A 16,965-nucleotide genomic window follows, 5' to 3' on the forward strand; every position below is an offset into this window, starting at 1 on the left:
GAGGAAGGAAGGAAGGAAGGGAGGGAGGGAGGGAGGGAGGGAGGAAGGGAGGAAAAGGAGAAGGGGGGTCAAGATAGCAGAGTAAAGGCAGGAACTTCACTGAGATCTATCAAATTTTCCTCCAAACAGCTTTAAAATAATATCTCAAAATCAATCCGTCAGTGGCAGAAGCAACAAAAGACAGGGTTGAACAATTTTCCAGCCCAAGATAAATTACAAAGTCTGGAGCTTTCAACCCGCAGACAGTAAGGAAGTTGGACAACTGTTCAAATGGAGATAAGTAGGGTTTAAGCTGACAAGCTGCAGGGCTCTTTTACATTCCTCATACACAATTTTAAGATGTAGTCCCAAGGCAAGGAAGGGCAACCAGTACACTAGGAACATGCAGTCAAAGGTATCAGGGACCCTGACCACAACTGCATGGCAGAAAAAAATGTTTTTGTTTGCTCACAGACCAGAGCACAGAAGAAAATAATGACCACACCACTCCTCAGATTATACCACCTTAGAAGAAGTGAAAAACTTACAGCTCCCCAGAACTAGCACTGAAAAGAGCAACATGGAAAACCTTGAGCTTGAAATGGTGCTCCCTCCACCCCAAGAACAAAGTCAAACTTTAATATGCAGTTCGAAGTCAAGAAATAAGACTGGAAAATATGAGAAAATGGCAAAAATGGAACCTAAATACAGAAAGGAACTAAGGTTACAGAGAAGCTCAAAATAAAACCTCAGAAAAACAATAACATCAAAACAGCTATATCCAGACTCAAAAGAAAAATACAAATTGGTCTTGGGTCCAAAACAAAGAGGGTAAAAAAGAAATCCACCAATCACTTCCTGAAGGCAATCCTAAACTGAAAACTACCAGAAATATTATAGCCAAATGGCAGAGCTCCCAGGTAAAGAAAATACTACAAACATCCAGAAAGAATTAATTCAATTACTGTAGAGCCACAAGATTTAGCAGCTTCAATAAGAAAAAAAATCATAGGATTTGAAATATGATATTATAGTCAAAGAAGCTAGAATTACAACCAAAATCAGCTATTCAGCAAAACTGAGTATAATCCTTCAAGGGAAAAGAAAAAAAAAAAAAAAGAAACAGAAAACTTTCAAACATTCCTGATGAAAAGACCAGAGGTTAATAGAAAATATGTCTCTAAAATACAAGACTCAAGAGAAACACAAAAAAGGAAACGGGAAAGAGAAATCATAAGAAGTAAACTGTTTCCATTCCTACATGGGAAGATAATACTTTTAACTCCTAAGAAATCCTCATTATTAAGGCAATTAGAAAGCATATGCATAGAGAGAAGGCATAAGTAGGAATTAACTATGATGAAATGATATCTAAACAAATAAAATTGAAGGTGAGAAAGAGGAATATTTGGGGGGGGGAGGGGGAAATAGAGAGGAAGACCTTTTACAGCAGACGGATGGCAGATAATGCTTAAACCTTAGTCAAAGCAGAATGAGCTAAAAGAGGGAATAACTTAGACATTCAATTGTCTATAGAAATCTTATCTTTGCCTACAATGAAGTAGGAAGGGAACAGATTAGGAGAAGGGATGGGGGAGGGGGGGTGCCCTAACAAAAAAGAGGGCAGATTCAGGGAGATGCTGGTCTAAAGGAAAACATCTTTGTGGGGAGACAGGCTGAAAAGAGGGAGGAGGAGAAAAGGTGGGAGAAAAAGAGGAAGGGAGAGAGAGGGGAAAGAGAGGGAAAGGGAGAGGAAAACAGAATGAAAGGAAATCAAGCATAACTATAACTATGAAAATAATTTTATAGATGTTTTCTCCAATAAAAGTCTCATTTCTCAAATATACAGAAGTCATTCCCCAACTAAAAAATGGTCAAAGGATCTGAACAGGCAATTTCCAGAAGATATCAAAGCTATCTATAGTCATATGAAAAAATGGTCTAAATCACTATTAATTAAAGAAATTCAACTTAAAACAAATGAGGTACCACCTCACACCTATCAGATCAGCTAATATGACAGAAAAGAAAAACCATATATTTTGGAGGGGATGTGAAAAGATGAGACTCTAAAGCACTGGTGGAGGAGTTAGGAACTTAACCAACCATTCTGGAGAGCAGTTTGGAACTATGTCCAAAGGGCTATAATACTGTGCATACTCTTTAACCCAGTAAGACTACTGCTAGGTCTGCATCTCAAAGAGATTTTTTTAATTGAAAAGGACATATATGTACAAAAATATTTGTAACAGCACTTTTAGTGGCATCAAAGAATTGGAAACATAAGTATGCCCATCAATTGGAATAAAGCTGAAAAAGTAGTGAATATATGATTATAAATCTGCCTTTCATTTTTCTTATAGCACAAAAAATTATAGTTCCCCCAAAAACATGGAAAATCTTAAATGATGCAAAATGAAGAGAGCTGAACTGGGAGAACAATGTAGACAGTAATAAGATTATTATACAAAGATCAACTAAGAATTTCTTAATTATTCTAAGTAACAAAATGATCCAAGACAACTCTGAGAGACTAATGGAAAAAAGAAAGCTATCCACCCCAGAAAAAGAACTAAAGGAGTCTAAATGCAAACCAAAGCATACTTCTGCTTATTTTTCTTTGGGCATTTTTAGGGGGGAGGGGGTCTATGTTTTCTTTTATAATATGACTAATATGAAAATGTTATGCATGACTATATACATATATCCCTAATTTCGTACTGCACATATATAACCTATTTAAATTCCTTGCCTTCTCAATGAGAATGGCAGGATGGGAGTGATGGAGAGAATGCAAAACTCAAAATTTTAAAAACAAATGTTAAAAATTGTTTTTAACTAAAAAGAGAGGGATTTAAAAAAAGCTTCCTGTTATTTTATAATAAAATATACAAAGCTTGTAAAAATATTTCCTTACCTCTTTCAGATTATCTATTCAAGATTTTGAAAACTGTGTGTCCTAGATACCAAAGACTATATTATATTTTCCAAATAAAAGGGAAAATTGAAAATTATCCTGCTTATCCCACATTACAGCTATATGAGAGATGGCTCTCTCTTACTGAGAATACAATGTGAGGATCATTTCATATTAGCAAATCAGATAGCTCTTCTTGGACAGTACAGAGAAAAGATTACAGGTCTGGAATTAGAATATGGGAACCAAATCTTCCTTTTTATACTTACCATCTGTGTGACCCTGGGCAAGTTGGTTAATTTCTCTGGGCCTGTTTCCTCATCTGTAAAATGAGGAGGTTGGACTAGATAGCTTCAAAGGCTATCATCCATATTGGTACAGAAATCTATAGCATTTTATATTTTGAGTAAACAGTTTTATATTTCTAATATTTAAAAGCTGTGTGAATATGAATTGCATTATACCTTCTTCTAAGATTTGGTTTCCTCATCTGAAAAATGTTATTTACTTCTGTAGACTGTAGAATTTATTTCTCTAGATTGCTGTGAAATTTGTAATAATAATAATTGTAATAATAAGTGTATAAAGTGCTTTGCAAACTTCAGAGTGCTATAAATTTAAGTTTGTTAATAATAAAGAACTTTTTTTAAACTACCTAAGTATATAAGTTGGCATAAAACCAAAATGTAACAATTATAATATTCAAAATTGGAGAGAAAAAAATGTTAAGGAAGAAGTAGATTTTTAAATATACTGCTATAAATAAATACTGCTAATTATGATTCTGTTCATGTGTTAGCTAGTGTTCCTTAATTGATACACATTCCAGTACGTTCTTTTACCTTCTACACCCTTCATTTCTGCTTCTGACAGCTACAAATCAGAAGCAAAATAGAATATTCTAAGTTATTAATTAATATAACTTTATTGGATAGAAGACTATTAAGTAGTTCCCATTTGCTTTGGAGAAACTTTAAAAAGTTTTTAAGATAGAAGAATAAATAAATATGGAAATGTAGATGGGAGGATGACCCATGGAGAAAATATTAAATCCAAACTTTAAAGAGAACACATAAGTTATTCTCCAAATATGTTAACAGTTTTATATGCAGCATATCATAAAGTCAATCATAAAGGTTTGTCTGACTTGGGACAAAATAAATAATAGGGATATTAGAAAACAGAATAGAAAGAAAACCCTTTGAGACAGAAGTAAAATTAACCACAACTAAGTAAGCTAAAATTCAAGACCTTTATTCTAAAAGCAACATAGAGCAAAAAAATATAGTTATTTACATGTTTTTTGGAAACTGTAATAACTTTAAAAAGGTGCTTAGTCAACTAAGAATAGTTTCCCTCAAAAATGAACAATTTCCAAATCCACATACATATTCCAAGGTCAAAAAGTAAATAGAAATATTAATTAAGCTATAAACAAAATTGAAATCCACATAATGCAGAAAAAAATTTTTTCAAAGAACTGTTTTGCAATGTACTGTGTTTCTAACAAGCAATGGAGAATCTTACCTGTTCAGCTATAATAGCCTGTAATTTCTGAAATTCTATCTGTAATGCTTTGTTTTGATCCTTAAGAATCTGAAAGAATTAGGGTTCTCATTTATAATCTATTAATATATTATCATTTTAAAGACATATAATCAAGCATGAATTCTAATAGCATTGGTAGGAAAAATTAAGCTTATTTTTCCATGTGATCTTAAACAACTTATATAATTTCAAGATGTGTCTTAATTAATAGCCCAAGTCTTATTTACTAGGAAAAATTAAGCTTTATTGTCCCATATGATCTTTAAACAACTTATATAATTTCTGGATGTGTCTTAATCAACAGACCAAGTCTTATATACCAGGTCATAAGTTGGCTGCAGGTTGTAGATGGAAGGAGTTCCCACACATTATTGAAAGCACAGACACTTCTCACATTACTCAATAAGTGAAAGTAATGAACCCTGCCAAGTGGACTATTTTGAAAATTGAAAATTAATTGGTTTGTCATATTTCTTTCAATTGGTTTTTATTAGTTAACCCAAATGTAATTCAGTACTGGTCACTTTTAAGCTAATAAATATAAAACTGCAAATTAAAATAGTTTTAATAAAAATTACCAATTAAGTTATTGTAAGCCCAAAGAGTGTGCATGTGTATGTAATTGAAACAAATTTATCTGAGTTAGCTACTAAAACTATTTTAGATGTCTATTTTTAGAGAAGTATTTCTTGCAAAAATATTTCAATTGGAAATAATATCACATTTCTTTAAATAGTTATAAAAAGATTATTTAGGATTTAAAATATTTTTTCTTACCTTAAATTCTTCCATTTTATGTTTAAGTTCACTTTGTAACTGTTCTTCAAGTGATCTTATCTTATCATCCTTAACATGAATGCTATAATAAGATAAACATGGTTAACTAAAATGTCACATGCTACTATTACAGAATTAATACAATTAATATTTGCAGAATATGATTTCTAGAGTTATAATTAAAAGTAAAAGGCACATAACTTATATACTACAAAACTGATTTTTTTAAGTCACCTTTTTTGCATCTTTTCCAATTCATGTGCAACAGCAGCCTATAAAACAAAAGAAAGATAAAATCATTAGAGTAACAGAGAAATCATTCCTTTATTAAAAAAGAAAAGAAAACCAAGAAAAATATAAAGCAAGCTTTCACACTGAATATCCTATATAGGAACATAGCTTAACATGGCTAGAAATCTAAGCTACAATTGAATTGATTTTAAGAATGTGTTTGATGGAGTCCATTACATGCTGAGAGCAGATAGTGGAATAAGAGATGCTCAGAGGCTCATCCAAACCATCCAAACACAAATATAAAAAATAAAGCACCTCGAAACAAAGGAAGGAAGGAAGGAAATGTCTCACTGGGATAAAAGGTTATTTTTTTTTAAACCCTTAACTTCTGTGCATTGATTCATAGGTGGAAGAGTGGTAAGAGTAGGCACAATGGGGGTTAAGTGACTTGCCCAGGGTCACACAGCTGGGAAGTGTCAGAGGCCGGATTTGAACCTAGGACCTCCCGTCTCTAGGCCTGACTCTCAATCCACTGAGCTACCCAGCTGCCCTCACTGGGATAAAAGGAAAGTAGACCAAAAAGCGAAGCATCAGGAGAACCAATAGAATGAGGACCAGTCCAAGGAACTTCCATGAGGTCTGAGGCAACAAAACAACAGCCTAGGGGAGCAGCCCTACCCACTGCAAAGAAGCAGCCTGACTAAATGAAAAGGCAGGGTGGTGGAATAGCCAAAAGCAACAGCAGAGTAAGGAAGCACAACACTAGCCCTACATGCTCTCACATGGCTTGATGTGACAAAACAGGAAAGCAGGGCAATAGCTCGTGTGGCCTGATATAACTAACTGGTAGAGGAGGGAAGAGTCTCACACGGAAGGAAACCAACAGTAGATGGAGGAATCCGGCTAAACAAAACAATTACAAACCTCTTCACAAGAAAGCTACCCCCTCCAAGTGCACAGAGCAGAGCCTACACCAAGCACTAGAGAAGCCTACATTGCAAGCTTAGAACCACACTCTTACTACTGCAGAACGTGAATAGATAGAGAAGGAAATTGGAGGGGGGGGGGGGGAATAACTAGAAAATGAGCAAAAGAGAAAAAAGAAACTAACCTTAGAAAATTACTTTAGTGAAAAGAAAGATCAAAATATAAACTGAGAAGAGGACAAGAATGACAAAAAGAAAACATGTGAAGCCAGCAAAGGAAGTGAGAAAAGATGTCAGGTCCCAAAAGAACTCTTAGAAAAACTTGAAAAGAATTTTTAAAAATCAAATAATGAAAGAAATAACAGAAATATTTCAACAACTTGGAAACTTGAACAAATGAAGTGAAAATGGAGGCCAAAAAAACACTGAAGAAAACAACTCTCTAAGAGACTAGAACAGTCAAACTGGCAAAGGACACAAAATCACAAGGAAGAAAATGAGCCCTTAAAAATTAAGAGTTGATCAAATGGAAGCTAATAACTTCCATAAAGCCATAAGGCTTCAGAAAATAATAAGACAAAATCAAAAGAATGAAAAAATAGAAGAAAATCTCAAATATCTCACTGGAAAAACTAGATTTGATCTAGGAAAGAAAATTTAAGAATCCTCAGAATTCTTGAAAGCTATAATCATAAAAGGAGCCTGGATACCATATTACAAAAAATCATCAGGGGAAAAACTGCCCTGATAATCTCAAGCAAGAGGAGAAAATATAAATTAAAAGAATCTACCAATCACCTCCTGAAAAAGACCCTAAAATAAAACAAACCAGAACTGCTATAATAAAATTGAAAAACTCCCAGACCAAGAAAAGTACTGCAAGCAGACAGAAGTAAACAATTCAAATATCATGGTGCTAAAGTAAAGATTGTACAAGACCTGGCAGCTTCTACATCAAAGGACCAGAAAGCATGGAATATATTCCAAAAGCAAAGGACCTAGACCAACAACTAAGAATCACACACCTAGTGAAACAAGAATAATTCTCCAGGGCAAAAATAAAACTGAACTGAGTATATTCATAACTGGGAAGATGATAATTAAGATATTAAGATATTTATGATACTTAAGGTACTTAGTATTCAAGGTACTTAAAAATATGTAAAGGGGCAGTTGGATAGCTCAATGGATTTAGAGCCAGGCCTAGAGACAGGAGGTCCTAGGTTCAAATCTGGCCTCAGACACTTCCCAGCTGTGTGACCCTAGGCAAGTCACTTGACCCCCATTGCCTAAAAACAAAACAAAACAAAAAAAAAGTCAAAACTTTATCACTTTTAGGGCAGTGAAAAGGAATATACGTAGAAAAATAATAAGTGGAATAGGATGAGTTGCTATATCCTCCTCTCCCCCAAATCAAGGTATGGAAAGAGGGACACACAAGGAGAAGAGGAAAAAAAAGAAAGGTAGGAAATTATCTCATCTGCACAAATCACTTAAGAAACAATACAGTGGAGAAGATAGAGGGTTGTGGCAGGCAACACTTAAATTTTACTCAGGTCAAAATTAGTTAAAAGTGTGAATGACACCAATGTTCAGCCAGTTAGAGAAACCTACCTTAGTCTAAAAGTAAGTAGGAAAGGGAAATAAGTGGAAAAGGGAGTATGGTTAAAAAGGAGGTCAAATAGAGGAAGTAGGTCAGAAGCAAAACATTTATGAACAGAGAGACTGAAAGGAGAGAGAGCAGGATAAACAGAAGGAATATAAGATGGAAGGAAACACACAATTAGTAATCATAACTATGAATGTGAAGGGGATGAACTAACCTATAAAATGGAAAAGTATAAAAGGATTGAAAACCAAAATCTCACAATACATCATCTACAAGAAACACATCTGAAGCAGGGAGACACACATAGAATGAAAGTAAGGAGCTAGAACAGAATCTATTATGCTTTATCTAAAATTTAAAAACCAGTGGTAGTAATCATGATCTCAGACAAAGCAAAAGAAAAAGTGATCTAATTAAGAGTTAAGGAAAGAAAGTACTTCATGATAAAAAGCACAACAGAAAATGAAACAATATCAATACTAAACACATTTACACCAAATGGCAGAGCATTCAATTCTTAAAGGAGAAGTTCCATAACTTAAAGGAGAAAATAGACAATAAAACTTCACTAGTGGGTGTCCCTCAACCTTCCCGTCTCAGAGATAGATAAATACAACCAAAAAAGAAAAAAGTTAAGAAAGTAAACATAATTTTAGAAAAGTTACACATGATAGACCTCTGTAGAAAAAAGAATGGAAATGGGAATGTATTTTCTCAGCAGCACACAGCACCATCACAAAACGAGATAACAGGGCATTAAAAACTTTACAACCAAATGCAGAAAAGCAGAAATATTAAATACATTCTTTCCAGACCATAATGAAATAAAAATTAAATGCAACAAAGGGCAACAGAAAGACTAAAAATTAAATGGAAACTAAATAATCTTAACCTAAAGAACAAATCATAGAAACAATAGAACAAACAGTAATTTCATCAAAGAGAGTGACAGTGATGAGACAACATATGAAAATTTATGGGATGCAGCCAATGCTGTCCTTAGGGAGAAAATTCCTATCTCTAAATTTTATCAATAAAATAGAGATAGAGCAGATCAATGAATTGGGCATGCAACAACAACCAAAAAAAAAAAAAAACACAGGAAAAAAAGAAATTAAAAATTCCCAACTAAATACCAAATTAGAAATCCTAAAAATCAGAGGAGATTGATGACATTGAAAGTGAGATCATTTAATTAATAATAAGACAAGAAGCTGGTTTCACAGAAAAAATAAATAATTAATAAGCCACTGGTTAATTTGACTTTTTAAAAAAAAACAAAAAACAAATTACCAATATCAAAAATGAAAAAGGTAACATCACAACCAATTTGGAAAAAATTCATGACTATTGGGAGTTATTTTGCCCAATTATTTGCCAATAAATCTGACAATCTAAAGAAAATAGAAGAATATTTACAAAAATATAAACTGTCCAGATTAATAAAAGAGGAAATAGAATACATAAACCCATCACAGAAAAAGAAATTAATTCTACGATACAGTCAAAGAATAATTAACTCTAGTACTACATAAATGATTAGGAAAAATAGAAGAAGGAAATTCCTTTTATGACACAATATGGTGCTGATAAATAAGGAAAAGCTAAAATAGAGAAAGAAAATCAAAGGCCAAACTCCCTAATGAACACTGATGTAAAAATGTTGAATAAAAATGCTAGCAAGGAGATTATAGCATTATATCATTAGGATCATAAATCACAACCAGGTGAGTTTCATGCCAGGAATGGAAGGATAGTTCAATATTAGGAAAACTAACAGCATAACTGACATATCAATATGAAAACCAACAGAAACCATGATTATGTCAACAGATTTTAAAAAAGCCTTTGACAAAATATGATGACTATTCCTTATAAACATGTCAGTGTTAGAATAAAAGCTTTCCTTTAAGAGATAAACAACATCTAACCAAAACCATTAAGCAGGCATTATCTGTAATGGGGATAAACTAGAATTTTTCCAAATAAGATCAGAGGTAAAGGAAAGGTGTCCATTATTAGTGTAGAGAGCCATAAACAAGCAATTTGATCTGTAATTCATATCAGATCCAACTATAACTGATGATTATAACCAATTTTAACTTCTTTCATTATTCAAAGTTTTCCTGTCTAATAAATCATGTTATTTTGAAGAGAAGGGGGATATGTCAGGAGCTATTAAGAGAAATTAGAATCACAAGTAGATATTTTTATCTGGACCCCCTCAAAAGAACAATACAGACCGGCAGAGCCGTGTATTGGTTTTTCTCCCTATCAGGGTTGAGACAGAGAGGAATATCTAAGATAAAAATCTGAGATTCCTCTTTTGATTCCTTTCATAATTCTCACCTTCCTTCAAAATGCATTATAGTCTTATTGAAAAAGCTTTGGGCTCTCAACACTCCAGCAGGAGGGGGGCTAACTCTGTTCCCCTTTGCCCAAGAACACAGATGGCTGGTACGGCCAAGGTCGAACCCTTGGCAAAGCATTTTGCCAAGAATTAAAGTAAAATAATGAGGCTCAAAAAAAATTTTTAATACCATCAAGACTGAGAACTGCAGAAGTTTTCTGGCCTAACAGATGTCCCAGGCTTCACTTAAAGATAACACATATAGTTAGTTCATAGTTTAGCATAGGTTTTTTATCTACACCTGGAGGCTTCTAAGGCTTTTGTTTTGATTATAGTAAAAATCCTGCTCTCTGTAACTGTGGGAAACTTTCTTGGGCTTTTGGGGGAAGGGGATCTTTAATTTCCTTTATAATAAAGTGGCTACTTCAGTATTTCTTGAAGTACTATGAGCTAACAAGCTGTGCTTCCAATCTGTTTCATTCTTTGCATCCCACGACCACCCTAGGCTACTCAGATTAGTCTCTGGTTATAGAGCAGGTTCTCTATATATTAGCACTACTATTTTAATATTATACTAGAAACTAGAAAAGCAAAAAGCAAAGAAAAAAAACTGAAGGAATTAGAATAGGCAGTGAAGAAACAAAACTATCCTTCTTTTTTTTTTTTAAAAACCCTTACCTTCTGTCTTGGAGTCAATACTGTGTATTGGCTCCAATGCAGAAGAGTGGTAAGGGCTAAACATTGGGGATTAAGTGACTTGCCCAAGGTCACACAGCTGGGAAGTGTCTGAGGCCAGATTTGTACACAGGACCTCCTGTCTCTAGGTCTGGCTCTCAATCCACTGAGCTACCCAGCTACTCCTCAAAACTATCATTCTTAACCAATGATATAATGGTTTATAGAGAATCCAAGAGGGGAAAAAAAACCCTAAAAAACTAAAAGAAAGAATTAACAAAGTTAGTTTGCTAAAAACATTAGCAAAGTTGTAGGATACAAATAATCCACATAAATCATCAGAATAAAAAGAAACTAAAGCATCAACAACGGGAGATAGAAAAATAAATTCTATTTAAAATAATTCTAGACAAAATAAAGTACCCAGAGGATATGCTTCCCAAAACAAACTCAGCAACTATATGAACATAATCTCCAAACACCTTTCACACAAATAAAGTCATACCTAAACAATTGGAAGCATTAATTACTCAGGGATAGGCTGAACCAATATAATAAAAATGACAATCTTATTAAATTAATTCATCTATTCAATATAATACCAGTAAAACTACCATAAAATTATTTCCTAGAACTAGAAAAATGATAACATAATTCATCTAGAAGAAAAAGATCATGAATATCAAAGGAATTAATGAAAAAATATGAATGAAGAAGACCTAGTCATACCAGATCTCAAAGTATACTACAAAGCAATAATCAAAACAACCTGGTATCAGGCAAAAAAAAAAAAGTAGTGGATCAATGGAAATGATTAGGAAATCAATACATAGTAGTTAATGACTATAGAAATCTATTGTTCAATAAACACAAAGATCCAAGCTATTGAGGAAAGAACTCACTATTTGACAAAAACTGATGGCAAAACTAGACATCAAGTCAGAACCCAGGTTTAGATCAATATCTCACCATAAACCAAGATAAAGTAAAAATGGATACTTGAACTAGAATTGTGAACTAATACAAAGAACCATTCTGGAGAGTAATATGAAGCCATGGTCAAAGGGTATTAAAATTATGCATACCCTTTGACCCAGTTATATACCACTACTAGTTATATATCCCAAAGAGATCAGAAATAAGGGAAAAGGACCTATTTGTGCAATAACAGTAGTTCTTTTTGAAGTGGCAAAAAATTGGAAACCAAAGGGATGTCCATCAAATGAGGAATGGCTGAACAAGTTGTAGTACATAGTTTAAGGGAATACTATTGTACCATAAGAAATGATGAATAGAGTGAGTTCAGAAAAAACTTGGAAATACTTATACGAACTGATGTAAAGCGAAGTGAGTAGAACCAGGAAAACGGTATATAAAGTAACAGAAATAGTGTACAATGATTAACTAATTGTGAAAGTGTAAACTATTATCAGCAAAACAAGGTTCCAAGATAACCCTAAGGGAATCATGATAGTAACTGCTATGCACAGGGGGGGAAAAAAAGGAACTATTGGAATCTGAATGAAGATAAAAGGGCTGCATATTTCCTTTGAGTTTTTTACTGTATGTGTGATATGTGTCTTCTGTCACAGCACAGGGAATATGGAAATATGTACTGTTTCACTGTTTTAAGATGAATCAAAGTATTTACTGCCTTGGGACAGGAGAGAAGAAAAGGAAAGAAAGAATCTGAATTTCAAAATGTCAGAAAACAACTGTCAATACAGACAAGGTAATACCCAAACATACTCTGAAATCCTATAGATGTGACTAGATATAATTTTAACCAATGATTTCCTAAGTTATCAACATTCTGAAATTTGTGAAACAGGATGATATGCTTTTCAAAAGTAGTTTGCTAATGTCATGGTTGCATAAAAGAAGGATTCCTATTGATGGCAAGGATCTCTTAATATGCTTATACTCACTGTACTACTTGCAAAGAGTTCCCCACATACAACTAATATAGATCATCCATCTACACTGGAAAAATGAAATGAAGCCAAGGTTAGTAGAGTGCATTTATAATCCCTACTAGCAGGAATGCTGATGTCGGTGGGTCATTTAAGCTCAAGTGTTCTGAGCTGCAGCAGAACTAAAGCCAATATGCATTAAGTCCAGAAAAATACAGTGCATCTTCAGGATCAAGGGGTCACCAACTTGCCTAAGAGGATGAACTGGCCCAGGTAAGAAATGGAAATAGTCAAAATCTTCATGTAGATCAGCAATAGGAACTGGCCCCCAAGACTCTGCTACCCTTCCAGGCAGAGCAATATAAGGAAAGCCAGTCTTTCCCTCTATCCTATCCCTGCCAAGAAAAATGAAGTTAAAAAAAATTGAGAGAATGAAAAATATATAATGCCAACAAAGGAAGTAAAACTAGACTGGTAATCTATAAAATTAGTCTAATAACATAAGCATGTTAGAAAGACACTACAGATGGACAATAAGCTTGACAAAATTAAGGAAGAGGAAGAGATCAGGTAGGATCATATTTTTCGCAATGCTACAAAAGCCCAAATGCTCGCTGCAGCAAAATAAAAGCCCTTATCTTCAAAACCAATATGCTATCTTTACAGACTATGAATCAGAGTACTACAAGAATTTAGAGCAGTCAAAATTATAAATAGTAAAAAGAGCAATGGGAAGATGTATGCCTGGCATAAGCAGATTGTGACATGTAAAAAAAAAAAGACTTGAATGAAAGGATTAATAAAATATAATTAAAGACATGAATGTCTGGAGGTCACTGAGGAAGAGATGGGAAATAGAGACCTCAGAAATATTCTGGTATCCCCAATAAACTTTTTTTTTGTAATGAAAAACAGAAAGGTCTCTAGCATATTGGATATCTTCTATGGAGTTCTCAGGAAAACGTGGAGATTGATGGAAAAAAAACATAAGAAAAACTTGTAAAAGCAAAATAACATGGAGGAATATTACTCATTAACATGGGAGGACCCCCTACACCAGTCATGGGCAAACTTTTTAAAGAGGGGGCCAAAGGAAAAGAAATGCTCGTCTGTCTGTCAGTCTGTCTGTCTGTCTGTCTGTTTCTAAGGCAACTCTTTCAAAGTTTCATTGTATTGTATCCTACTCATTGTATTCGTCAGATTAGGAATAATGTCCCGCAGCTGTTTAGAACATTTCAGGGGGCCACATCTGACCCAGGGCTGTAGTTTGCCCATCACTGCCCTACACTAACGAAATTACTGAAAAAAAGAAAATGTTTGTGTTTATCTCTACTTAAAGTACAATAACTATATTTTTATCTGAATATCTTGCAATTATATTATGCATCATTTTTTAAATGTATACATACACTATCTCCACTTGGATCTACTGAACAACTTGTACACTCATAGGCCAAATGAAACATTAAAGATAAAGTAAAATTATAATTTTTTCAAATGCATGCTACAAAGGTAGCGAGGTAGCTTATTGGAAAGAGAATCAAGACCTGAAGTCAAGAAGTTCTGGGTTCAAATCTGCCCTCAGATACCTCCCAGCTGCATGACCCTGGGCAAGTCACTTAAGTCCAATTGCCTAGCTCAGTCCTTACTATACTTACAACACTTACTTAGTATTTCAATACAATACTTACAATATTACAATATAGCCCTTAAATACTTACTTGTTATTGATTTTAAGGCAGAACATATGGGTTTTTTATAAACATAAATAAAAGTAAGTTACATCAACAATTTTCAATTTCAAAATTGATTAGTTCATTAGCAACTTAAGAATTTTAGTAAGAGGTAACTAAGGCCAAGCCATCAACATCTGAAAACATGTTCCCTTATCCTAATATAATATGGCCAGCATAAGCAAGAACTAGACATTATGCTTCTTTTACCATATACTCATAAATTCATATACTGTCATATATTCATAACCCCAGTAATAGCATTATTAATGAAAATAGTTATATTTTCTAGCTTTGGGGAACTTATCTATAACAGGTTAGTTTTACCTTGTTGAGAGCAATAGAAAGAAACATGGTCTGTCAGTACAATCTGTGAATCCTATCAGATCCAGCTATAGTTTACAAGATCTCTGTAGCTGATGGTTGTAACCACTCTCTGTGACTCCTCTCATTAATAAAAGGTTTTGCTATATTAACAAATCACTTCAATTTAAAAGAAAAGGGGGAAATATGTGGGAAACCAATAAGAGAAACAGAGGCTCAAATAGATAAAAATCTGAGACTCTTCTTTTGACTCCTTTTCTGATCCATACCTTTCCTTAATGAAAAGCTTTAAGCTCCTAGCAAACCAGCTGTCAAGAGGTTAACATTCTCTCCTTTGGTCAGAAATACAACTGTTTTTGTTTCAAAAGTAGTTTAGACACTCAGGGTCATAAATTCCTCCAGAAGGGCATTTCGCCCCTAAGAAAATATTCCCTTGTTACAGCTTTCTGATAAAGACCCAGCCGAAGTTCGACCTTAGCCTTGTTCTGTTTGGAAACTATTGAGAATCTTTGTGTTTTGATATGATATAATTTGTGTTTCTGTGCACATGCAAAGTTTTGTGTGAAGTGAGTCTTAAAGTATATATAATAAACTCTATGCTGCCAGAGACAGAGCTAGAAGTATGAGCTAAAAGATCTTCGGTGTCCCATATTTCTTATCAATTAAGCTGTCATTATCAAATTAACTGGAGATGATAAAAAGATCTCGAGATTACCTGTTCATTGGTCAGAGCTTGTAACTTTTGCACTTCCGCTTTTAAAAAGAAATTCATGTTCTGGATAACCTAGAAAAAAGATGAAGATGGTGTTAAATGGTCAAGTGGACAGAGAGATAAACATGGAGTCAGGAATATCTGAGTTCAAATCCTGATTTAGACATGTTATGGCTGTGTGGCCCCAGAAAAATCATTTAATTACTTTGTCTACTTTTCCTTAACAATGGAAATAAAATGGAAAGTTAATAAATAGCATTGTGACTCACAGAAATTATGAATCTCATGAGATTAAACATGTAAAGTACCTTAAAACCTTAAAATACTATATAATGCCAGCTATAATTTCAGAAAATTGCCAAACATTCAAAATTTGAATTTAATAGAATGTCTGTGCTACTAAAAAAGACATAAATACTTTAAAAGTCAAACATGAGTTTTGCTTAATTTTAAACTTTTTTGTAGTACTGCTTATGTTTTCCAATTCATTTACTCTTACACTAAAACATTTGAATTATTTTGAGGATATGTTTTTATGTTGTTGTTTTTTTTTTAACTTATCTTCTGTCTTGGACTCATTACTGTGTATTGGTTCCAAGGCAGAAGTGGTAAGGACTAGGAAATGGGGGTTAAGTAACTTGCCCAGGGTCACACAGCTAGTAAGTGTCTGAGGACACTTTTGAACCTAGGACCTCCCATCTCTAGGCGTGGCTCTCAATCCACTGAGCCACCCAGCTGCCCCCAAAGAAGATATGTTTTGTTTGTTTGTTTGTCTGTTTGTTTTTTTAAAACACTATTTGGATTTTTTTCCTAAAGGAGGGGAAAAGCTTTTACTCACTATAAGTGAATACAAACGTCTTTTAAAAACCATTCAAACTTCAAAATTCTACATTGAAAACTTTTTATTCTTCATTAATAAAAATTATATCAATATTAATTTTTCCTCTCAACAGTTCTCAGAATGGTTAAAAAAAAGCTATTGGTTACATAACAGAATTGCAGTATTTCAAGAAACAGCCACACAAACTATAAGTCATCATCAACTTCTTCATATCTATATTTAGTTATTAGGCCTATATACAATCTACAATACCTTCAGCTCCTCTTCTTTGCTTGTTAAATGATCGTGTTCATTTGCTAAGGAGTCTTCAGTCTGTTTTATCTGTTTATCCTTTTCTGCAATCCTTTAACAATAAATAGGTTATGAGTGACCAAAAAGTAGAACTCTGATGGCATTAAATATTGTCATCTTAATTACTCCAATACTA

At 33.7% G+C, this 16,965-nt stretch overlaps 1 protein-coding gene across 5 annotated transcripts in view; it reads right to left on the reverse strand.

Annotated features, from left to right (window-relative positions):
• The window catches only part of KTN1 (kinectin 1), a 182,434-nt gene that overhangs the window by 85,561 nt on the left and 79,908 nt on the right, over positions 1 to 16,965 (reverse strand). For 4 of the 5 annotated variants that reach the window (XM_044664902.1, XM_044664901.1, XM_044664900.1 and 1 more), the window contains exons 14-18: positions 16,791 to 16,881; positions 15,701 to 15,769; positions 5,456 to 5,493; positions 5,222 to 5,303; positions 4,424 to 4,492 (exon numbers count right to left, since the gene is read on the reverse strand). In XM_044664902.1, coding sequence (XP_044520837.1) covers positions 4,424 to 4,492; positions 5,222 to 5,303; positions 5,456 to 5,493; positions 15,701 to 15,769; positions 16,791 to 16,881 — 349 coding nt within the window. The remainder of the gene's footprint in view (positions 1 to 4,423; positions 4,493 to 5,221; positions 5,304 to 5,455; positions 5,494 to 15,700; positions 15,770 to 16,790; positions 16,882 to 16,965) is intronic. The other variant, XM_044664899.1, reaches the window with a different exon arrangement.

The sequence above is a fragment of the Gracilinanus agilis genome, chromosome 2, assembly GCF_016433145.1.
Source record: "Gracilinanus agilis isolate LMUSP501 chromosome 2, AgileGrace, whole genome shotgun sequence".
Classification (NCBI taxonomy): Eukaryota; Metazoa; Chordata; class Mammalia; order Didelphimorphia; family Didelphidae; genus Gracilinanus; species Gracilinanus agilis.